The 24,866-nt window shown below is 42.0% G+C and overlaps 1 protein-coding gene across 2 annotated transcripts in view; it reads right to left on the bottom strand.

Annotated features, from left to right (window-relative positions):
- WDR44 (WD repeat domain 44) overlaps positions 1-24,866 on the bottom strand; it is a 126,490-nt gene that overhangs the window by 51,115 nt on the left and 50,509 nt on the right. For both annotated transcript variants that reach the window (XM_075835966.1, XM_075835964.1), the window contains exon 2: positions 1,751-1,784. In XM_075835966.1, the coding sequence (XP_075692081.1) occupies positions 1,751-1,784 (34 nt within the window). The remainder of the gene's footprint in view (positions 1-1,750; positions 1,785-24,866) is intronic.

Raw genomic sequence — 24,866 nt, forward strand, 5'->3', positions numbered from 1 at the left:
CTGCGTTGGAGGCTCGGTTAAGGGCCTCCGTCGCAGATCCGGCAGAAAATACCAGAAACAATAGCGCAGCATAAAACCATGGACACCCCGAGGGAACCCATTAAAGTCAATAGGTTCTGTCGGGCGCCAGTTGTCTCAGTCTTTCAACGGAACCAGCACTTTTGGTATTTTCGTTGTACTGCTCCTCTGGCGGAGCAGAACAGAAACCCGAACACAGATGTGAACACGTCCTAATATGGACGTATTTCCGAAAGCCTAGGTCTCCTATTCCATGGGCAGAATACAAGGTGCGCACCTAAATTGTGCTGGTTGATATGCTCTCAATAAGATCAAAATGCTTTCCACAATAAATGGGTGTGGGTGACAGGATACTGCTGTTTATGCAAGACCCGAAGAGATTTATGTCTGTTCAAAGTTAAAACATATATCTGTCCTATAGTAATAAATGAAGAATCTGAAATGATCTGTTACTCCATTTCATTCCTAATTCATCATCCAGTCATGCGATTGGCTTGATTTTGAAGATTACATCATACATAACCGGCATCTTTCTACATCTGTCAGCACAGAATAGTCACGCTACTTTTCCCATTTATAATCTGCAGAAGGTCATTGTAATTATTCATTAGGTTGTACCAAAACGACCTAATATTATACCTCTATAGCGCTGTGAATATGTTCTGGACATTGGGTGACACGTCAGATTGCCAAACTCTTGTGGGGTCAATTCAGAGAGTTGAAGGTGCATGAGGATACATAGAACCAGCACAACCTGCCCATTCTGCCGCAAAGAGCGGTACCAGGTCCTGGCCAAGACATAGCCAGACACCTGACAGTGACATCTCCCAGCAGAAAAAAGGAACAAGCATGTTGATATCCAACATGCCCAATCCTTGATTCCTCTGCTATCTACTGTCAATGGCAGTCAGGATGTCCCAATACACATTAGACTGTCAGTGGTATTCACAAATATTGAACTACTGTGAATGATCTACTTTACACTGGGTTTACACACACATTCCTGACCAATTTCAATATCTGTAACATTGTCCTGAGCTGGACGTTTACTAACTAAAGGGCACCTGCACCTATCTAATGGACGCTGATTGCCGAAAGATTACACGTGGTTTCTTATGCGGCATGTGAAGCTTATTAAAGGGGCTTCCACATTTTGGACATTCATGGCATAACTACAGGATATGATATCAATGTCTGATAGATGTGGGTCCCACCTCTGTCGGTCTGCATTATATCTAGAATGGGGCCCAACGACCCCGTCCTAACCTTCTCTTTCGCTGCTCTGTGGCCAATGACTGGTGAGGTGGTCAGGAGTACGGAAACAGCTGATCTCACTGAGCTGTAGTTTTTGTAACAATCATAGAAGTTAAAAGGAGTTACGGAAACAGCGAGCTACGCGGTTTACATAGCTCCTGATTTCCATAACCCCATTTACTTCCTATGGATATGCCATACATTTTTTAAGATAGTAATGTCCCTTTAAATGTTTCTCACTAGGCGGTGGGGCTCACATGAGGGATCCTTCTAGCTGCTTGCAAGGCTTGGGTAATGCTCCCACCTCCCCAGTTTAGCAGGTGAAGCTAATAACTGACCTTGAGCAGGGAATTTTATAGGGTCTTGATGTCCTTTAACTAAAATTATATAGACATCTGTGCCAATTTACAAAAAGCTATTAGTTACAATTCTGGTGATGACAAATTACGATTAGATCATTTTAAGTAATGTGACTTACCTGCAGATTAAATGTTCCTGGCTTTGTTGGTGATCTGCAGAAAAAGAAAGAAATATAAAATAAGACTACTGACCTTTACATAACAATTAGTTCTTAAAATATGAGATTTACTAGAATATTCAATCTTCTGAATGGAAATCTGGAGGTCAGTACATGACAGGATCATAATTCTGAGATGAAGAAGTGGAGTAGAGTGAATTTGATATAAAACCCATTTCCCTTCTCAGACATGGAAGGGAGAAAGAAGAAGAATGATGTGCAGCAATTCCCAGCATGAAACAAATCCCGAATAAATCTACGTAGAGCCTATAGAGAAAACCAGCGTCCGATAGGTTTTATTTTTGTTCTAAAGTAGATATATCCATCATACCAATAGTCAATTATAACAAGTATTCACCATCAAAAGTAAAGATTCCTCTTTTTCAGGTTATTCAAGGCATAAATTAAAAGTTATACATTTTTCCACTATATTTTGTGTATCAATTCCTTTGCATTTTCAAAACCTCTGCTTGCAGTCATTCGATGGGAATCTTCACGGTTTACTTCCAGTGGATAAAAATCAGTCCTGGTCATGTAATTATCACAAAAGCACTACGTGTCTTTTTTTTTTTTAAACAACGTCTTATTAAATTTTCCAAAAGAAAAGAAAACACGTTGAACAAGATATTCGGCCATACAGTAAAACGTTCAGAGATGATGGTACAATGTCATACAATGTTATAAGATATGTAACAATGACCATATTTGAGGTATCAACATATTTGCCTAATAGCCTATTACAAAAACACCTTTCCCCCTTACTCGAAGACATAAAAAATAAATAAATGTAGTAGCATGTTTATAAAACAAAAATAAAGTCTAAGCAGAATCAGAAGAATCGCCACCAATGCAACCCTATCCTCCATACAGGATGTGTTAGCTCTTCAGAACTCCAACCAAGACTACGAGTCATCAACTCTGCAATTTCACTTGGTTGTAAATGTTAGTGTATAAAAGTTTTAATTTTTTTAAAAAATTTAGAGGTGTGAGACTGCTGCACGTTCAATTTCTAGCCTGTCCATATGTATAATTTTTTCATCTGAGACAGTCTTGTTTACTGACGGTATCTGTGGCTTAAGCCAATGGGTCAATATGGATCGTTTAGCCACTAGCAAACATGCACGTAAAGCTTGTGGAGGACATGAAGAATCAGGAAGGACGTGAAATAATAGAGGTAAGGGGTCCATGGGAAGTGATATCCCCCAGGTATCGCTTATGACCACCAAAATATCTTCCCAAAATGGAAGTACTTTAGGGCACTTCCACAACCCGTGAAACAAGTTTGTCTCAGGAGTATTGCACCTGCGGCACGTCACCAATCTTTCTGGGAAGTTAGAATGAGGGGGTAGGTCAAATCCGTAAATCGCCTTATGTAGGAATTTTAAATGGGTTTCCCGCCAATGCTCAGATATGACCGCCCGTCGTATTCTCGACTAACCAGCTAAGAGTTTCTGTGTCAAATCTGGGTCTGAAATTTCCCTGTTCCATGCTTTGAACATTGTGGAAGCGGTAGATTTGGCTTGTTTTTCGCTCAACTTACTGTAGAGGATAGATAAGGAGGATTTAGTCGGTGGACTAGTAATTAAAGGGTCTAGTGAGTTCCCTTCACACTCTGGAGCCACATCATGAAGTTTTGACTTTAAGAATGACATTGACAGTAGGCTTGGTAATGGCGTGACGAGAAGTTTTTAATCGTTCTCATTTCCTGATAGGTCATATAGCGTCTATCGGCTGTATGAAATAAATGGCGGAGTTGTGAGATGCCCAAGGAACACCACTCGTGAAAGTGGGGATTTTCCCTCCCTTGGGGAAACTGGGTGCCCCCATAGGTTCATATGTTTTGATATACATTGAGGAAGTCAAAAAGAGGTCCTAATAGACTTCCATGCCATTACAGTATCATGAAATAATACACAGTGACGAACTACCATTGGGATATTCCCAAAGGAAGTGTGCATTAAGGAGGCCAAATGCCATGGAGCCACCACCCCCGCTTCCAAGGTATAGTTAGAGTGAAAATTGGAACCTTGCAGCTAGTCAAGACCATGATGATGGGGACATGCCAAATTGTAGCTATGAAGATGTGGAAGATTAATTCCACCCATATCTTTAAGGACCATTTGTAAGAGCAATTCTTGAAAGTTTTTGAGCCCAAATGAAAGAAGAGATGGTTGAATTTAATTTTAAAATATCAGAATGTTTCAGAAGAAGAGGAATGGTCTGCATTGGGTACAGCAATTTAGGGCAGCTAACCATTTTAAGAAGGTGACATCTGCCCACAAAGGAAAGGGGTAAATGTTGCCAACGTTTCAATTCTTGAATAATTTTAGTTATAACAGGGGGTTAATTAAGCGTATATAGCGAGTCAGGTGTGCAACCAATATGTATCCCTAGGTATTTAATAGAAGATTTGTCTATAGTGACAGGAACATCTAATGAGGACCAATGGTAGACGGATCTATTTTCAGATAGATCCAATAATTCGCACTTAGTGACATTTACCCTGAAGCCTGAATGAAGTTCAAAGGTTTTTTAGGAGGTCAAAGACATGAGAGAGATCATGAAGAGGATCAGACAAGAATATCAAAACATCATCAGCGAAGTAAATCGCCTTAACCACATTAGGACCCACTTGGATTCCCTTGATGCTACTATTTGCCTCCAATGTGCCTATAAAAGGTTCCAAAGCAATATTGAAAAGGAGAGGTGAAAGTGGGCAGCCCTAACGTGTCCCCTTATATAAGGGGAAGGAAGACGAGAGAAAGCCTGGAGTATATATGGAGTATATATTCTCACGGAAGGGTCAGAGTAAAGAAAACGTCCATAAGATCGAGAAGGTCCCACTATGTGCATGGAATCCAAAGTACTGCCCAGCCAATCATATCAAAAGCTTTCTCCGCATCAATAGTGAGTATAGCAGGGAATGTGTTTGCAGATGGATTTATTTTAATGTCAGCAAGGACAGTACGTATTTTACGAATATTAGATACTGCAGAGCAGCCTTTGACAAAGCCAGCCTGACTGGGAGAAATTAATCTGGGTAGGATAATGGCTAATCTATCGGCCATCATTTTTAGAGATCAACTTTAGCTCAGAATTAATTAATGAAATAGGGCGATAGGAAGATGCTAGTTCAGGGTCCTTGCCTTGCTTAGGTAAGACCTTTATTTATGCAACATTGGAAGAGGCAGGGATCTGTCGTCCTGTCAAATATCCATTATATAAACGTAAGAGACATGGTGTTATCCACTCCCTCATGATTTTATAATATTCGCTAGTATATTCATCTGGACCAAGAGCTTTTTGGAGTTTGTGAGAGTTAATGCATGACTTAAGTTCTAATTCTGTGATGGGGGAACCTAGAAGTAATTTTTCCTCTTCCGTAAGGGTAGGCATGTTCAAGGATTCCATGGCAAAAGGATATTCTGACGGCGAGCATACAGGTCAACATAGAAGTCTCTTAAAATGGAATTTATCTTCTGCGAGTGGACATGGGATTGTACAGATTTATCCTTCATCTTGGAGATATGAGAGCAAGGCCAAGTGCCCCTGGACAGACGAGCTAGCAATCTACCCGATTTATTTCCAAAACGAAACAACTTCGCTTCATGGGCTGAGCGTTTCAATGTTTCCCCTGTCCAACCACAGCTCGTAATCACATTAGTCTTTTGCCAAAAATTGTTATGAGATGAAGTAGGATTAGCCTGGAAAAGGGTATATACCCGTCTAAGAGATAGGCTAAAAACTTGAATTTTCCGTTTGGATAGTTTTTTAAGATTAGAGACATATGCTATAAGATGACCTCGCATGACTGGCTTCGATGTGTCCCAATACAGTTGAGAATCCTGTGAATGAGCCCCATTTGTGGATTCATATTCCAGCCACCAGCCTTTGAGCCTTGTCTGGAAAGATTAGTCTGTAGCGAGGTTAGCTGGGAACCGCCACAGAAAAACTGTGCCCCGTGGGAAGTAGTCATGTATATCTAAAGTCACCGGGGAGTGATCCGATATGATCATAGGTTCAATCTCACACGGATGTACCCGCTGTAAGAAAAGGGATCGATACTAAGATATAAATCAATACGGGACCATGACTGCTGGGAGTGTGAGTATTCCCTAATTTCGGGGTGATTTAAACGCCAAGAATCATGAAGACCCGTTTCTGTGAGAAACATTTGCAATGTGGTTTCCTTCGGAGGCACCGTTATGAGTGAAGTTTTACGGGGATTAAGCCTATCTTCCTCAGGTTGTACCACAATATTCAGATATCCACCTAGAATTTTGTTAGGAGTCAAGTCTTCTCCAAGAACATCACTTAAAGCATAAAAGAAGGGGGGACTCCAGACATTTGGACCATATACATTATAAAGACTAATATTATCCGATGGGCCATTGAGTCGTAAATTCACCCAACGTCCCTCTAAAGTCAGACGTAACAGATACTGAATAGGAAAGATTTTTATGCAAGAGTATGAGAACTCCTGCCTTAGAGTTTTGAGCAGGGGAACCATATACCTTTGCTACCCATAACTTTTGCATACGCGTATAGTCAACCTCGGGTAGATTAGTTACTTGAAGAAGCGCGATGTCAGCATTCAGGCGTTTAAGATGGCGTAAAACCATCATGCGTTGATATAGCGATCTGAGACCTTAACATTCCACGATCCTATTCTCATAAAAGGATATATGTGATGTACATTTGTGAATGTCAAAGAGCATATTCCCCCCCCCGCCCCCCACAAACCAGGAATACAAAACCGTAGCAATAAAACATAACAGTAGAATTAAAGCATAACATGGTTTACATTGCCACAGAACATCAACCACGTGTAGGTGCTGTTGAACTTCACTTGTTTCCGACAAATAAAAGATACATCAATCTAACCTAGCAACAGAAGACAGCAACTCCTGCTTATTCACACCGCCAGGAAGAACTCGGGGTGGAGTGATAATAATATAGGTATAGATAAACCAGCAAAACAGAGGTCAGCATACAAAAAGCACAACATTGGGTTCCGAAGGAGGAAATCCAATATGGCAAACAGCTCCCTTACGAATAAAGGAGATGTCATATAACGTAAAAGGATATCATGTGTAGCGAGGGTCCAAAGCAGGGAAAAAAAAACAAAAAAACAAAAGACATCCTGGTTACAGTGCAAAACACTATCAGGTAGGATGCTGCGGAAGATTAAGTCTTTGTTCCTTAGGTGCTGAAGAAGAAAACGCAGCTGTTGACGATGTATCATCTCTGTTCGAAGGAGGGCATGCAGGAGATATGAGTCTCAAAATGGCGGTCGTATCTTCCGGAGAAGAAAATATGTCATAGGAACCATCTTTGTTAATAATTGTAAGAACCGCTGGGTATAAACAAAAATCGCATTTCACACAACGTTTTTACAGGTCAGAACAAATGGGAGAAGGCACGACATCTTTTGGTGACCTCCATTGATAAAACTCCAAATATCAGAATACGGTGTCCTTTGTAATCCAGGCCATCGCATCTGCTTTTAAAAAAGCCTTTAATAAGGACATTCTGTCTGAGTAGTCCAAATATTTAACTATGACCCGCCTTGGTCGATTCCTTGCCATCGTGCAGGGGCGTAGCTAGGGGGGGCAGGCGGGGCATGTGCCCCTGGCGTAACTAGGTGGTAGGGAAGGAGGGGCATCGTGGCAGAGCAGCTGATCGCTGCTGATAGGCACCCTGTATGTCGGACACCAGCAGCAGCGATCAGCGTTAGGAAGAGCCAGGATTTCATGCAGCGGTGTTCTGACTGGGGTCTGTGACGGCCCGGGAGTGGACCAGTCCAGTCACCTGACCTCACTGGTCCACTCCCGGGCAGTCACTGACCCTAGTCAGAAGGAACTCCGCTGCATGACCTCCTCGGCTCCTCCGGTGAGTCACGTCAGGCAGAGCAGACAGTGGTAGAGGTAGGCTATCGCTCTCCGCTCTGTTTACAGTGTGGCGCTATTTACAAGGGTGGGGAGTGCGGCACTACCTACAAGAGGGGGCCGGGAGTGCGGCGCTACCTACAAGAGGGGGCCGAGCGTGCGCCGCTACCTACAAGAGGGGGCCGTGTGTGTGGCGCTACCTACAAGAGGGGGCTGTGTGTGGCGCTATCTACAGGTGGCTATTTTCTTTTAATTTATTTTTATGTTAATTACATTATAGAACTATATCGCTTGTAAAATGTAGAAATGCTTTTATGCTCGAGTTACATTAAAAAAATTTAGAAAAAAAATAACACCTCATTGATTGGTAGAGAAAGCAAACATGGCGAGGAGGAGGAAATGTTGGGAAATAAGTTGGGGGGGGGGGGGCGCCAATCTGAATCTTTGCCCCGGGTGCAGGAGAACCTAGCTACGCCTCTGGTTCCACTTAAATACATATGTTGTATTCCTAAGGCCGCAGGTAGGTCTGGCAAATGATAATGTGAACCGAGACTTAGCAGTGTGCATTTGGATTGTATGTTCATTGGGGTAGGGATAGAGTGATTTGCCTGCCTCCTGCAATGACTATACAGATCAGCGCATGCACTGAGCAATTGATATTAGACAGCAAGGGAAGCGCTGGTGCATATTGAGAATCTAGCTGGGACCGCACATGCGCTTTCCCCCTATGTGAAAGAGCATACCCCAGAAACCAAAGTCACTCGTGACATGCTGTATACTAGGCTAGGACTATCGGCTCCTAGCCTATATGATTGGTATACACCTCACGTCACTAGAGGGGGCAGGTAATGTGAAATCAGGGGTCATGTCAAGTGCGGCAAGAGTGGAGAAAATGGGGACTTTAGAAAATTTACGTAAATGACTACGTTATTGTAGGGGGAGGCGAGACATAGACCAGAGATAAACTGTTATTGGATGTCACCAATAACTTATAAACTAAAGAATAGATATACTAAGACATTGTATCCAATCTTAAAGTGCAGCAAAAAACAAAAAAAAACAAAAAAACCCTCCCATTTCTTCCCTTTAGTATCTGTCTGCAGAAAACATCTCTGTTAGTACAGCGGATGATACAACCTTCTATTTCACAAACTGCTAGGACAAGAATCACCTTCATTCTGATATCCGGCCATTAGTGGTGAATTCCCAGCCAAATTTACAAGACAGTCTGCTGGAGGAGCGCCCTGGGCTTACTGAGAGCAAAAAAACAGCACGAGCATGCTGCGGCCATTATAATGAGGACTTACAGAGACACTTAACTATTTCACTGCTCAACTGCTGGAAACATTCAGTACTTGGACAATATGAAAAATGAAAACAGAAAAAAAAAAATCCTTTTCTTGTATTGTGTATTTAATTTAGAAAGGTTAAAAAACAGGTCTTGATATTTTTGCTATTGTGTCTGAACATTATGCAGTGGTGTAAATCACCCATACACTTAGGACTCTATGCCAGCAGTCCGCCAAAGGCCAAAACATTGTTAGGCAGAGGGCAACATGTGGGTTACATCTAATGTATTATGTCTCACAAGTCTGGGGGAATGCATGACACGTAATGTGAACACGTCAACAAGAGTTGTCTCATCTGCAGGCAATGAATGTACATTCGCATAAGGCGGTAGTGGTGCCCCAAAGCAACATATTTTGCCACCATTAGCAGTCACCTATTCTATAAAGTGTACCTATAGGAAGGCTCCCAGCTGTGATAGTGGCAGACAGAGCCAATAAATCGAGTGGCGCTACTGATGGGGCTTATGCAAAAAAGGCTTCTTGCATTGTGTAGCGGCAACTGCACCGCTCACACCCATAACAGACTAAGGTCTATTTCAGACCACCGTATGACAATCACATTTTAGTAACCACATTACTGGCGCAACACCTGGACCCTCTCCAATTCCATTGAACTGAACTTAGATCATTACCGAATTTTATGGAGATCTAAGTACAGATCAGTAGAACCGCCTGGGGGTCTGGGTGTTGAGACTGTAATACACCTACTAAACCAGCCTAAAATAGACTACACCAAGACACCAAAAATGCCTCTTTAACCCTTTAATGACCAGCCTATTTTAGACCTTAATGACCAAGCCATTTTTTACGTTTTTCCATCGTCTCATTCGAAGAGCTAGAACTTTTTTATTTTTTGCGTCGACGTAGCTGTAGAAGGTCTTTTTTTTTTGCGGGACAAATTGTAATTTTTAATAGCACCATTTTGGGGTACATAGAATTTATTGATTAACTTTTATTAACTTTTTTTTGTTGGGGGGGGGGGGGGGAATAGAAAACAAACTGCAATTTCGCCACACTTTTTTGCGTCCTAAATTTACGCAGTTTACAGTGTGGTATAAATAACATAACTTTATTCAGCGGGTTGTTGCGATTGCAACTATACCAAATTTATATAGATTTTGTATGTTTTACTACTTTTACAGTTTTTTTCAAATTTATTTGTTTTTGGGTCTCCATATTTGAAAAGCCATAACTTATTTTTTCGCCGATGCGGTTGTATGAGGGCTTTTTTTTTTGTGGGATGACTTGTAGTTTTTATCGGTACCATATTGGAGTAGATGCGACTTTTTGATCACTTCTTATCAAATTTTTTTAAAGGCTGGATTCAAAGAAAACCGCAATTGTTGCATGGTTTTTTATTTTATTTTTTACGGCGTTCACCGTGCGGGTTAAATAATGTAATAAGTTTATAGTTGGGGTCGTTACGGATGCGGCGATACCAAATATGTTTAACTTTTTTACTTTATTTTGTTTGTTAATAATAAAGCAGTTTGTAAGGGGAAAAAGTGGGTTTTTCATTTTTTTCCCCTTTTTATGAAACTTTTTTTTCCACTTTTTTACTAGTCCCACAAGGGGACTTCACTATGCGATCCTACGATCGCATTTATAATACGCTGCAATACTTCTGTATTGCAGTGTATTATGCCTGTCCGTGTAAAACGGACAGGCATCTGCTAGGTCATGTCAGAGTCATGACCTAGCAGGCATACACTACAGGCAGACCTGGGGGCCTTTATTAGGCCCCCGGCTGCCATCGGAGACACAGACACCCGGCGATTTCATCGCCGGGTGTCAGTGGGATGAGAGGGAGCTCCTTCCCTCTCTCCAAAACCACTCGGATGCGGCGCTCGCTATTGAGCGCTGCATCTGAGGGGTTAAACGGGTGAGATGGATACTAATATCGATCTCACCCGGTCGAGCAGGGACGGTCCCAGCCCTCAGCTACCTCTGGCAGCTGAGAGGAGGGAGATTTAACCACTCCCTGCTCTGTTTATTTATTCCGAGGCAGCGCCGTAAAAAGGCTATTGCATCGGAATAAAGCCCGTTAGTGGCCGCCGTAAAAACACTATGGGGCGGTCACTAACGGGTTAAAGGCCCAAAGCCCAATGCTGCACTTCTGAGAGATCCTTATGACAATATAGGCCCTTCTGATTTAGATCAGACGTAATTTTGTCACGGTGCAGATTTTTTTTTTCCTTGATGAGCCCACAATATACTGTAGGTTTAATTATGTTCCAGGAGAATATTAGTGAGTTTGAATTGTTATTGACAATACTACTGCCATATATGAGGGGAGTTTACAGCTTGTACATTGCACAGTGGTGATCGATCTATATCAAATGCAGCCCTTAATTCTATTTTTGGGCCACACATCAGATTCAGTCAGGACCGATAAATAGATAGATTTTTATTTACTTGTTGCAAAATACATATGGAGGGAACACAGGTATAAGAGGCATTAAAAAATAAATTTAAAAAAAGCCCTTACATATAGAGAGATTGTTGCAGTTCAACCATTTGTTCAGCAAATACATCCATTGCTTAAAAACTGTGTTCATTTATTATTCTATTATGTTTCTTCAGATCCATATTGCAATGAAAATGAAAGTGTTCATTAGTTATTAGTGCGCATCTGTTAAATTATTCATAAATGCCGCCTTCTTCTATCAATTCTACCGGCTGCATTAACGCTCTTCTTCTGAGACTCATGGAAGAACCTGACCAAACAGGCAGCAAAATCTGAAGAATGTCTTGGCACTGGGTCATACAGAATAAAGAGACAAGATCTTCATATGAAGCTGGACTAAGACCTCATTCACACAAAGAATTATGTGGATCCGCTTCCCGCACCATGCTATTCACCAGGAACAGATCCAAAATAGGATATGGAGGAAAACATTCCAGCTGCTCTAGTCCTGATGATCTCCTGCTATTGACAGGGAAAGTGGCGATAACAGGTATGGGTATGTGGCCGCTGCAGGGTAATATAGAATTACACAGCACCCAACCAAATGAATGGGCGACCATGTAAGGCTAGGGCTACACGGAGACTTGTGGTCGTTAAGATCGCAAATGTCGCTCTGCCAGTCGCACCTGAATGTGGTAGCGCAAAAATCCAGCAGGTTTGGATATCTGCCGTCTGTTGTGTGTTAAAGAGGCTCTGTCACCAGATTATAAGTGTCCTCTCTCCTCCTTAGTCTGATCGGCGCTGTAATGTAGATAACAGCAGTGGTTTTTATTTTGAAAAACTATCATTTTTGAGCAAGTTATGAACAATTTTAGATTTATGCTAATGAGTTTCTTAATAGACAACTGGGCGTGTTTTTACTTTTAACCAACTGGGCGTTGTACAGAAGAGTGTATGAGGCTGACCAATCAGTGACCAATCAGCGTCATACACTTCTCATTGTTCCAGCCAAGCTTCTTTCACTGCACAATCACTCTGGGCTGTGGATCATGCTGAGCTGGAACAATGAGAAGTGTATGACGCTGATTGGTCACTGATTGGTCAGCCTCATACACTCATTACAACGCCCAGTTGGTTAAAAGTAAAAACACGCCCAGTTGTCCATTGAGAAACTCATTAGCATAAATCAAAAATTGCTCATAACTTGCTAAAAAAAATAATTATCGTTTTTCAAAATAAAAACCACTGCTGTTATCTACATAACAGTGGCGATCATTTTATGTAGGAGATAGGACACTTATAATCTGGTGACAGAGCCTCTTTAACTTGCGGGTCCACATACACCAGCATTAGATAAGATATAGTAGCGCGACATTGCGATCTAGTGACAAAACTACAAGTCTCTGTGTATCCCTAGCCTAATGCATGGTCACGCCAAGTCTGCCAGACTGGGAGCCTCTCTTGGCAACAGCCCTTTGCTCTGGTTCATGGGTCAGTGTGTCCTCTATGATCGCCACATGCCGGACAACCCCTTTAAAGGGAACCCATCACCTCTCCTAACGTGTCTGTTTTAATATTCTGTTGCATCCCTTATGAAATAAAAATTCTGGAGCATCTTTTGCGAAATGTGCCGTCCCTCTGTTATTCTTCCTGGAAATGTATATATAAACTGACAACTGAGCGTTAGTCTTTTTCCCTACAAACTCTGACACGGTCCAATCACTGCTGACAGTACTGTGTAGGATAAACCCTATTGACAAGTTCTGAAAAAGGTGCTCAGCATTGTCTTTTTATGTACTAACACAGATATGCTAGAAGAGCTGGCAGGTCCTTAGAGAAGCTCTGAATTACATGTACCGTACTTAACTTAGAGCCAATTTGCTAACCAAGTTACAGCCAGTGCTTCTCCACCAGTTTTATGGAGTCACTGGGAGGTCGAAAGCAACAATACCCTCATACACTCCTATTAGGTCATGTTCACACTACATAACGGCTGCATATTTTATTTTTCAGTCATGATTTACACACTGGAAATACCTTCCATTTAAGTACCTGCAAGGCACATCTAGCTGCTTAGAAGAAATAGCATAGGCTGCATCATACCCATAACATCGCAGAGCGGAGTTCAAAAATTGGTGACAGGAAAATAACAACCACTTGATACAATGTTTGGACAATCCCTACTTACTAGAAGGGTCCCTTGACAATAAGTAGATCACAGTGTCCCCCTGCTGGTGTCCCCAGTGATGTCTGTGGGGAAACCTGGCAGTAAGTGTTGAATTTTCCTGCAGCACCACCACAGGACAAATTAAGTACTACACAGTGCTCATTCAAATCAATGAGTTGTCTGTGTAATGCAGTACAGGTCCTTTAAGAGTCAGTGATGCTCTTTTGTAGCCACTCTCCACTCTGGCCAAGAGATGAAGATCCTGAACAGAGGACCCACCCCCTATTAAATCCATATTCCATAATAGGGTATATGAAAATAGGTTTTCGAAACTGGACAAAACCTTTAAGAACCAGAAACACACATCACCACCATGTAACAGCAGGTTTTTCAATTGGGGTTAATAGCTGTTAGAGTTTTTGTTTAGAATTCACTTGTCCATAAAGGTGGTATGTATAGGCAAGATACATGGTACACAAGCACCAACATGTTTACATGAGGCGAAGCCTCATTAATATGTCTTAAATTTTAAAAAAAAATTAAATAATGACATCCTATTGAAATGTATTGCAAAATAAATAAGAAAAAACCCTGCTGTGCAGTTCAAGCATTAGACAGCCATGGTTTTCGATAGCAGACACATAGCGATTCGTAGGTTGTCAGGCATTCGGATGCAAAAATAGTACTGGAAAGGTAGAACGAAAATGACAATGCCAGGAAGAGAGTGGTGACAATCTGCAGTATTCTGTCTAATGAACCATATAGTCTGCCTACGTACCCAAGGGTCTAGTGGCTCTAATTTCTCAAGGTGCTATCTATTACAGAACATGTTTAGCAATAATATGTAGATAGTCTTTCACCATTGTATCAGCATGTGAATTTTATCGTGATCTGCCCTCGAACAGTATCTAGGAGATGAGATGCTGATAAACTGTAATCTAGTAGTTCCCAGAGCCAAACACGAGCATCTGTTATCACCAGATCATACAAGGAAAGCGAGCAAATGCTAATTCTTTTATCGGATACTACCACATTATTTTTCCTAAATCAACACACAACAAACCTAAGGTCCTATCACATGGGCAAATATGGGTCGATCAACGAGTGCCGATCAGTTGATCGGCGTTCATTTGCTACTTTTACGAGGAGCAATGATTGGTTATGTATGGGGACAAGCGATGGTTAGGGTATGTTCACACGCAGAGTCAAAAAAGTATCAAAATACGGAGCTGTTTTCAAGAGAAAACAGCTCCTGATTTTCAGAAGCTTTTTGTGCCACTCGCGATTTCCGCTGCGTTTTTTACGGCGGTTTTTTGAGCTTTTTTCAATTAAGTCTATGGAAAACGGCTCCAAAAACGTCCCAAGAAGTGTCCTGCACTTCTATTTCGCAGCCGTTTTCTTACGCGTCCAAAAAACGCAGCGAAAAGCGCTCCGTCGGAACAGAACGTCGTTTTCCCATTGAAATCAATGGGCAGATGTTTGGATGCGTTCTGCTTCCGATTTTTCATCCGTTTTTCAGGCGTTTACGGCCCGATAAAACGGTCGAAAATAGGCCGTGTGAACATACCGTTACTATGATCACTCGTCCATATGCATTTCCATCATGTCGTTTACACAGGGAGATGTGCTGCCGACAATGATAATATTTAACGCTGCATAAAAGATCTGGTTCGCCGATTAACGAGCATTTCCCTGTTCATCGGCTGATCGTTGCCCTGTTTACGTAGGGCAATAACTGGGAACGAGCTTTAATATGAACGCATGTTTGCCCGATCATTGGCCCGAGTAAAAGGGCCTTTAAACGCAATGTGTGCACAGATAATATAATAAACATCCACTAAAAGGGGTAAAAGGATAATGGTAGTTTTACACAGGCAGATTTTCGCCCGGCAACAGTGCTGTTTGATGATCTCTGCATGTTGATCGGAGCTCGTTTGCTCCATTTCGCCGGAGCAATGATGGGAATGTATGGGAACAGTACATTTTGCATCTGTGGGCAGTACATACCATGTTCACACGGAGAGATATGCTGCCGACAAAGCATGCACTTTTTGGGCCGCATTAAAGATGTGATCATCCCCAAACGAGCCCCAGATGTGATCATCCCCAAATGATTAGAGAACATGCGTTTGTACCAGCATTCGTCCGCTCGATCACTGGCCTGTGTAAAAGGGCCTTACGCCATAAATGCCCATTATGCGGTTAAGCTTTCAGGAGAATGCAAATCACATATTGTTGCCTGAGTTGGAAAAAGAGGTGGCGTGCGGCACTCTCAATTGAAGTCTATGTGAGTTTTAGGGTATGTGCACACACACTAATTACGTCCGTAAGTGACGGACGTATTTCGGCCGCAAGTCCCGGACCGAACACAGTGCAGGGAGCCGGGCTCCTAGCATCATACTTATGTACGATGCTAGAAGTCCCTGCCTCACTGCAGGACAACTGTCCCATACTGAAAACATTATTACAGTACGGGACAGTTGTCCTGCAGCGAGGCAGGGACTCCTAGCGTCGTACAGAACTATGATGCTAGGAGCCCGGCTCCCTGCAGTGTGTTCGGTCCGGGACTTGCGGCTGAAATACGTCCGTCAATTACGGACGTAATTAGTGTGTGTGCACATACCCTTATGGGAAAAGTCAAGTTCTTATGGGAGAATACAGTGCCTCATAGATGGACACAGGTTTACTGGTCCATTATACAGACCCATAAACTTTGTGTGCCGCTGTACAGGCTCTGTGCACATGGAATATCTGGCCTGACCACCACTATTCACATATTATGGTATATCCTAATTCTGGGTTTCCTGAAAAATCCTCTTAATGAGCTTCTTCTATGTATATTTATACTAGCTGGCTAAGGCTCTGTTCGCAATTGCGCTCTCATTTCCGTTATTCCGTCCTGTCATGGTAGCGCCGGATCAGTCCCATGACAGACACCAACTGCGCCCGACAGAACAAATTAACTTTGGATTTCGTCATGGTTTCCGCCATTTTGCTAGACAAAATAGCGCTACATGCTGCAATATTTAGTCTGGCAAGTATAACACAATCTGCAGCGGAGGCTCTTAAAGGAGCTTTTGACGCAGATGTGATCAGAGACAACACCAATGCGTGTATAGCGATATTTGGAATCCAAAGGAAACCTACGTGTTCTGACATTGCTATTTATTTTAGATTTTACTGAAAGAAACAAGAATAGAAGACAGAAACACAGCTATACCCAACAACCTTGTCCGATATGTGCACTATGCTTATGGTGTCTATATCAATGGCCAAAAAATGGTCTATTTCTTCAGTGGTTTGGCCACTTTTTTTTTTTTTTTTTTTTTTTTAAACAAGTATATAAAATATAATTTAAAAAAAAATTAACTCAGATACAAAGCCAGGGGTCTTTCCAAGCCTCAGAATGCCATATACCTGGCTTGCTTGTTGCACAAGAGGGTTCGAATTGTGGTAAACCCACATTTATTAACACTGTTTTTGCTGTATTTTCACCACAGGTTACACCGGTAGGACGGGTGTAACCTGTAGAAAAAGAAGCTGACCTCCAGCCCTTAAAGAGTACCTGTCACTAGATCCTACAAAGTGAGTTATTAGGGTATGTTCACACGATGAGAGGCATTTACGTGTGAAAAGACAGACTGTTAACAGCTGCCTCGTTTCACACGTAAATGCTCCTCCTCGCATTTTGCGAGCCGTCTGAGACGCTCGTAAATCTTGAGCTGTGCTTCATTGAGTTCAATGAAGAACAGCTCAAATTACGTGGCAAAGAAGTGTCCTGCACTTCTTTGCCGAGGCAGTGCATTTACGCGTCGTCGTTTGACAGCTGTCAAACCACGACGCGTAAATTACAGGTCGTCGGCACAATACGTCGGCAAACCCATTCAAATGAATGGGCAGATGTTTGCCGACGTATTGTAGCCCTATTTTCAGGCGTAAAACGAGGCATAATATGCCTCGTTTACGCCTGAAAATAGGTCGTGTGAACGCAGCCTTAGACTCACATAATTGCCGCTATGTCTGGGAGTCCAGCGGTGTTTGTTCTTTACTTCTGCGTGAGTTGCTGAGATATTGCCCACTCTTTATTAAACAATATGTAAATGAACCGCTGGCTAGCCAAGTGGGTTTGGCCAGCAGTGATTCTCAATGGGCGGAGCTAGCAGAGAGCCTCTGACGCTGACCAATCAGCACGAGGCTGTTTCCTCTAGACATTCCTAGGCAAGTGTGATCGCGTGAGTCTCTGCTAGCTCCGCCCATTGAGAATCGATAGCGACCACTTAGATATCCAGTGGATCATTTATATATTGTTTAATAAAGAGGGGGAAATATCTCAGCAGCGGGGGGAATAAGTAAGGAACAAACACCGCTGGACTCACAGACACAGTGGCAATTACGTGAGTCTAATAACTCACTTTGTAGGAGCCAGTGACAGGTCCTCATTAACAACGCCATATTGCTCCGTTACAGAGGTCAGACACTTTTAGCAAAAAAACGAAAAAATTCTGGTCCCTTAACATACAGTAGATATTAATGGCAACTGGCGTGGGGACTGGGAAATCTGAACTTTTCAAGTCTATGGTCTACTTTGAACATTGTTTACAGTTTTTAACTTACATAAAAAGTTGAGTAACATTATACATACATTAGGACTCATGTGCGTGAGATTTCACCCTAAGAGCTTAGCTAAACTTTTATCGATTTGTTTCAGGGAAAACTTGCAGGCTACAACTGAGGATCAGTACAAGATAAGTAAGGCCATGTATTAACAAATTTACTAAACTTTTTATGTAGTTGACTTTATATTGAATATGAACTAAAAAAAAACTGTAGGACGTTGCATTTAAATTATCAGAACAGATGCAAACCAGAGTCATTTCAATAGTAAGCATGTATGACTGCAGGGAAATCCAATTCCCAGCTGCTGCCAACAGAATACAAGAATGGTCTATACTGGTCTGTACTCGTTCATGGCTCACAATGAATTCATTATCAGGACACTGTAGTAATGTTAGGGCTTGTGTATGAGGCTGCACATAGCGATATATCTATATCGCTAGTGCAGTGTAAATGAATGGAGAGGAGTGCATGATGCTGATTGGTCAGCGTCATACACTCCTCTGTACAACGCCCACTTGGTCGAAAGTAAAAGTACGCCCACTTGGGCATTAAGAAAGCTCATTAGCATAAACTTAAATCGCTCCTAACGTTGTGAAAAAAGATCGTTTTTTTTAAAAATAAAAAGCATTACTGTCACCTACATTACAGCGCCGATCTCCTTATATAGGAGACAGGGCACTTATAATGTGGTGACAGAGCCTCTTTAAGTCTCCATCATGTAGTAAATGAAGGACCGATTAAAAATCCCCCCTCCCCCACATACACTTAGCAATTATTGCAGACGAGACCAACCCAAGCCGCATTTTGTTTACAGATGTTGCCTGAGAAAACTCATGGAGCTGTCCATCTCGGGCTCCGTTCATACAATGTTTTTGGTGTATGTCAAAAGAATGCATCTCTATACTAAAAAAAGTATATATAATGTGCCAATAGGATAAACACAAACATGCACATGCATAGGCACTAGTACTACTCTCATTTATACTTTATATTAAACTTCATTATCTTTGTTCAGCCAAAATGGTCAGTAATCCTGTTAAAAAATTACTGCCTATGCAGCATCAGCGGCTACGCAAGTGGGTTTGACAGACTCCTTACTTATGAAAAGTATTAAAAGGAGTTGTCTCACGAAGACTGGTTCACCAAAGCATGAGGTGCAAATCGGCTCTCCATTCCCGCTCATGTAAGGAGGTCCTGAGAAGCAGACCCCCCATCTATGTGGTCTATATGTCCGAATAGTGTGTTGTTATAAAGATAACCCCTTCAGGTATCATTGCTGCTATATAAAGCCTAGTGTAAATACTGCTCAGTCGCAGTAGTCCCTGGGCAACATCACAGACATGCATGTTTAATGAGGCCAGGACGGCTGCAAATGGGCATTATATTGGGTTGCAGTAAAAGTGCCAGTCATATAATTATGCAGTAACTGCATGGCCGTGCTAAAGTCATAATTCCGTAGTGATTGTTAGGCACATTGCTAAAAGGGTTAAAAAAAAAAAAAAAAAAGGAAGTGACAGACACTGGCGAGACAGGACAGCAGATTAAGAAAAGTTTGCCAGACCAGATGAAAACGTGAACAGAACGGATGTCAGTTGGTTGTGTATCTTTTTAATAACACAGATGACAGGTCCGCTGCTGTATGGTCATAGTTAGTGAAAATTTGTACATGCAAGAAGATCCTAACTGCTCCGTCTTCTATCGGGTGGAACAGTCATTAGAATATATAGGAGAGCACCTGCAGATTTTTAGGAAAAGCTGCTAACGCCCATCATGTACACAAAAAGAGAGTTCTCACAATCCTGCTGACAGCCATGTCCTAACTTCACCTTCTTCACAGGTACAGAAGATAATTAAATTGGAAACCTGATCAGCTAAAAAAGCTACATACATGGTTACGGGTAAGGCCCAGAGAGCGACCACAATGCGGCTGAAAACAGCGTGGTTGTCAAATTACTTGTTAATGGCTGCGCAATGCTACGAGTAAAATTAGCTTACCTGCAGAATCGTGAGGCCATTATTAAATAGACCCGGGGTCAGCCACCTCCAGCTGTTGTGAAACTACAACGCCCAGCATGTCCTGAAAGCCAAAGGCTTTTTTTATTCCAGCAAAGGCTGTCAGAGCATGATGGGAATCGTAGTTTCAAAACAGCTGGAGTGTCGAAGGTTGCCTTCCCCTGAAATAGACCCTTATGGCCACAAGACTTTACAGGTAACCAGCAGTTTTACCCGCAACACCGCGTGGCCATTAACAAGCAATTTGACAGCTGTAACCAACAGTGTGCCGGGGCAGGTTTTCGGCCGCATCGCTGGCTTAGTAACTCTCTATTGGGCCATATACTTAGTCCTTGTTTACACGACAGATAATTTTTAATATAAATTCTTTATTTGTGAAAAAAATCAATACAGGTGAATAATTCAAGTTATTATTCATGAAACATAAAAATATAAAGAAATTGCGCCGGTCAGTATAATGTGACATAATATACATACTTGCAATAAGCTAAAATTCAGTATTAGCAATCTGAGCTTAGACAGTAAGGTTATAAGACATCAGCTAGAAACCCCTAGTCAGTGCAGTTAATGTTTTAAGACCCCTAGAGACCCTCTCAAATCTTCTGTATGATACCATGAGGAGCACTGACATTTCACCAGAAGTTCTTTGATTTCAGATTGTGTAAAATGGATGGTAATAAAAGGTTTCCACTTTTTAAAAAAGTTTGCCAGCATACAGAGAACACTTAATCTGGTCGGAAACATCATTTAGTGTGGGCACATGTGGTAAAAGCCAATCGCGTAGTATACACCTCTTAGCCACTAAGAAAATGATATGTATCAAAGCGGGAATTCCAACCATTTTAGAGGATTCTGATGACATGGAATCAGTAGAATGAAATAGTATCAACATATGTGTAAACTGGAACGCTATATATATCCCACATGGTGCCAATATAGGCAACGATGTCCCTTCAAAACGTCTGGACTAGCGGGCGAGTCCACATACCATGGTAAAGATCAGGACCCAAGTGCTAGCATTTTGTCATCCGATCTGGGTGATTTGGCGACTCAGGCATATATAGCTGCATGAATTAATTTATGGAGATTTTTTTTCTGACAGATTATTCTACGTGGATTTGCCGGAGATTTCACGGAAGAAATCCAAGTGTCAGTTTGTAGTACAAACAGTCGCATTTCTCCATGCAGATTTGCTCTATTTAATGGGGATAATCTGCATTTAGCTATTAGGCGCAGTTTTCGCGTCGGAATACACCTCGGAAACAGCGTCAAGATGCGGCATGGCAATTTTTCAGCGAGGCGGTTTGCAATTCCGTCCACTGAAAATTCCGCCTTCTATGGAAAACAGGGTGGTTTGCCATTGAATGCTGTAAATAAAACAGCAGAATCAGCGTGAATTTTGCACCATGTGAACAAAGTCTAAAGCTGGGTTCACATGTTGCAGTAGTGTGCCTAAGTTTAGCATACATATCAGGAGCTCTACCCTGCATATGCACGAAGCGTAAGCCAAATTTATGAGATATATTTCCTTAAGATTTATGTTCAACCTTCAAGCGCTCTTTAAGCATTATCACATGATCTGAAAATGAGCCAAAATCTTCATCTGCATCCAGGGCGGGACAAGCTTTATTTAGGAACGCACCCAACCTCCTTCACTCCGTGAAGCTCATCATCATAGTCGATGGATAGACAGTCATTAATGTAATAGTCCTGATGTACATTGATTGGTAAAACAATGTACAGGCAGAACATGGCCTCTTATCCTAGGAGTACACCTTCCTAGAACAGGAGGACTTACAGCACTTTGCTATCATGGCAGATTTCGGACCTGCTCCAGTCATGCTTCAATGACTATTCTCCACACTAAACAGTGTTAATCTTGGAAAATGTGTGTGATGAGAGGACGGAGAGAAGGGGAGATCATATACTGCAGGCACCTATGCATGAGTCAAACTAACTAGTATAAGGCAGCAATGTGACAGCAACCGCTTGCTCCACCAAACGACATGCTGTAATATGCTTGTTTTGGCAGTTCTAATGCTGTATGTATCTTACACACTACACCCTGGCAGACATTGGGACTGGGACTACACCTACACAAGCAGGATGCAAGACAAATCTCGGTGCCAAACAACATTTTAACTCTTTTGCATCCAATGGCAGAATATCAGGAAATAGCAATAACCGCTAAATATAGTATAAGATTATTTTTCCGTACTTGTTTCACTGCAGCATGCGCACGAAAATCTGATTTATATGTGAGATCACAGATTCTATAGAAAGCATAAAAAAAAAGCAACATACGGTCTCCTAAAGAGGAATTGACAAACTCAATGAAACACCCTAGCATTACAGATACATATACAATGTATAAATGACGACTTGTGATCTTCCTCTAGGATGACTGCTACATTTTTCTTTACAACTGAACGCTGCATGAAAATTATTATTTTGTTGTTTACAATGGAAGTCAACGCCAGGCGTATAAATTGGCAGCACAGATCATACATGTACAATGCTATAAACGGATGTGATTACAGAACCTTAGAGAGGAGGGGTCCTAATCAGGGGACCTCCCATATTAAAAGGACACTCCGGCCAAAACTAAACTTTCCCCTGTGCTCAATTCTGGTATTCCATGTGTCAGTCTCTCACCTGTTATTTTTCTATCTCTATATATCAGACTGGGATGGTTGCTGAGCAGCAGTGTGAATCGGGCTCGGTGACACTATGTCTCTACTTGAGTCTATGGAGATCTATGTGTCGCCCATCACAGGCTTCAGCAGTTCCGGTACCACACTAGTATTACACAGGGGACGGGACGGGGGGACAGAAACTTCTATCATCCGCTACCACTGATACTTCTACATTATACCTGTGTGACAGGAACCTGTCTGAGAATATAGTACATCCTTCCTACCTATATACTTGTGGTTTCTCAGCTTATTTAGTAGAATATAGAGAGAATGATAATCACAGGGTCCCCCAGCATGCAGAAATGGTATGGTCTTTAGCTTAACAATAGGGCCCAAAAGTCGAAATTTGGGCCTTTTTATGCCACCCTCGCCACTCCTGCGCCTCGTCTTCTCCTGTCCTGGTCCCCTCGCCATGCTGTAGCTGATACAAGGTACCGACGCCGGGCAGCATCAGGATGTTAAATGTGACTCTGCATAGTGAGGGGATCCGGAGGGGAGAAGCCAAGAGTTCCAGAGGTGAGGAGAGTAAAAAAAAAATGTTCACTTTATGTCCGATGAGGGGGCAGAAATGGTTGGCACACAGTCACCATCGTGATGTCACAATTGTGGCGCATGACCAGCAAAAAGAATAAACTAATTTATTAAGATTGATTAACTTTTAAATAAATCTGTCGCATCTTACTCCAGCGGACCAGAAAGCAAAGACTGGCATACGCAACTGTGTAGCTGCTCTTTATGCCAACATTTCAACAGGTACTTGATGGAAACATGTTTTGGTGTTGAGCCCTATTAAATTGTGAATAAAAACACGAAAACTAACAAATACGGGACTTTAATGACAAGATAACTTTATTACCACTACCTCTTTAAAGGAGTATTTAACATTGAAAGTTGTGGATATCCAGGATGGTGGGAATCCAACTTCTAGGACCCCGCAGATCATTTTCTCCTGCACACGGGCACTACTGGCCAGCCACTGTGCAGGGAATAGTCCCATCCTAGCGACATGCCCATCACTTACTATGGTGAGAAAACCCTTTTAACTACAGGTATAGTGTAAAGCAGAATTCTCCAGAAATGCCACTGTCCATAGGATTGATTTCTAATGAGCATTACAATACCAGGTCATGTATGGCATATATAAATTCCATTAGTCTGAAACCATCAATTAAAATATCCTAATGGCATGAGGAATTAAAGCGAAGTGGTTGTTAATACCGATGTGGAACAGGAACGGAGATACCAGGAACGCTGATAATGTATAGAACTTTACTGCCAAATACCGTCCACAAGTATACGATGCAGAAAAAGCCCAGAGTGCAAAATGAATGAGAAACGTGCGTGTGGGAGAGGACGCTCGTGGTGAGTGATCACATATGGCACAATGTAATTAAAGATGGAGGATATGCAACAGTCATATACAAAGATGAAGACGACAGAAGGTGTGATATACATGAGAGGACGCAGGACACCGGAGGCAGGTGCAGCAAGCAGTTATTTAGGGAGCAGGTATTGGTAAACACACACAGGAACAAAGGACTGTCATCACAGACAACCCATTTTATATAGCAGCTGCTCCCGAGGCAAAAACAGCGTCCAGCCAGACATTTCTTCGCAAAATGTAGAATTACATGGCGCCGGCCTAATGAATGGCCGTCCATGTAATACACGGTGTCCGCCAGAGTCGCTGCTTGTTAAGGGTTCCCTGCTCTGACTCATAAATGAGGGTCCCTAGCAGTAGACCCACCTCAATGACGTCCCTAAAGCCTAACAGGACACATAGACAGCAGTTTACATGAGAATAGGGCACAATGAATATTGGGAGTGGGGACACGGGTGGACAGGATCCTATAATTCAAAAACACTGCAATATGGAAAATAAAAGGTATTTAAAGATCATGTCTTTACATAATCTATCTTTTTAATTATGATTGCTAAAA

This window comes from Rhinoderma darwinii, chromosome 8 (genome assembly GCF_050947455.1).
Source record: "Rhinoderma darwinii isolate aRhiDar2 chromosome 8, aRhiDar2.hap1, whole genome shotgun sequence".
Classification (NCBI taxonomy): domain Eukaryota; kingdom Metazoa; phylum Chordata; class Amphibia; order Anura; family Rhinodermatidae; genus Rhinoderma; species Rhinoderma darwinii.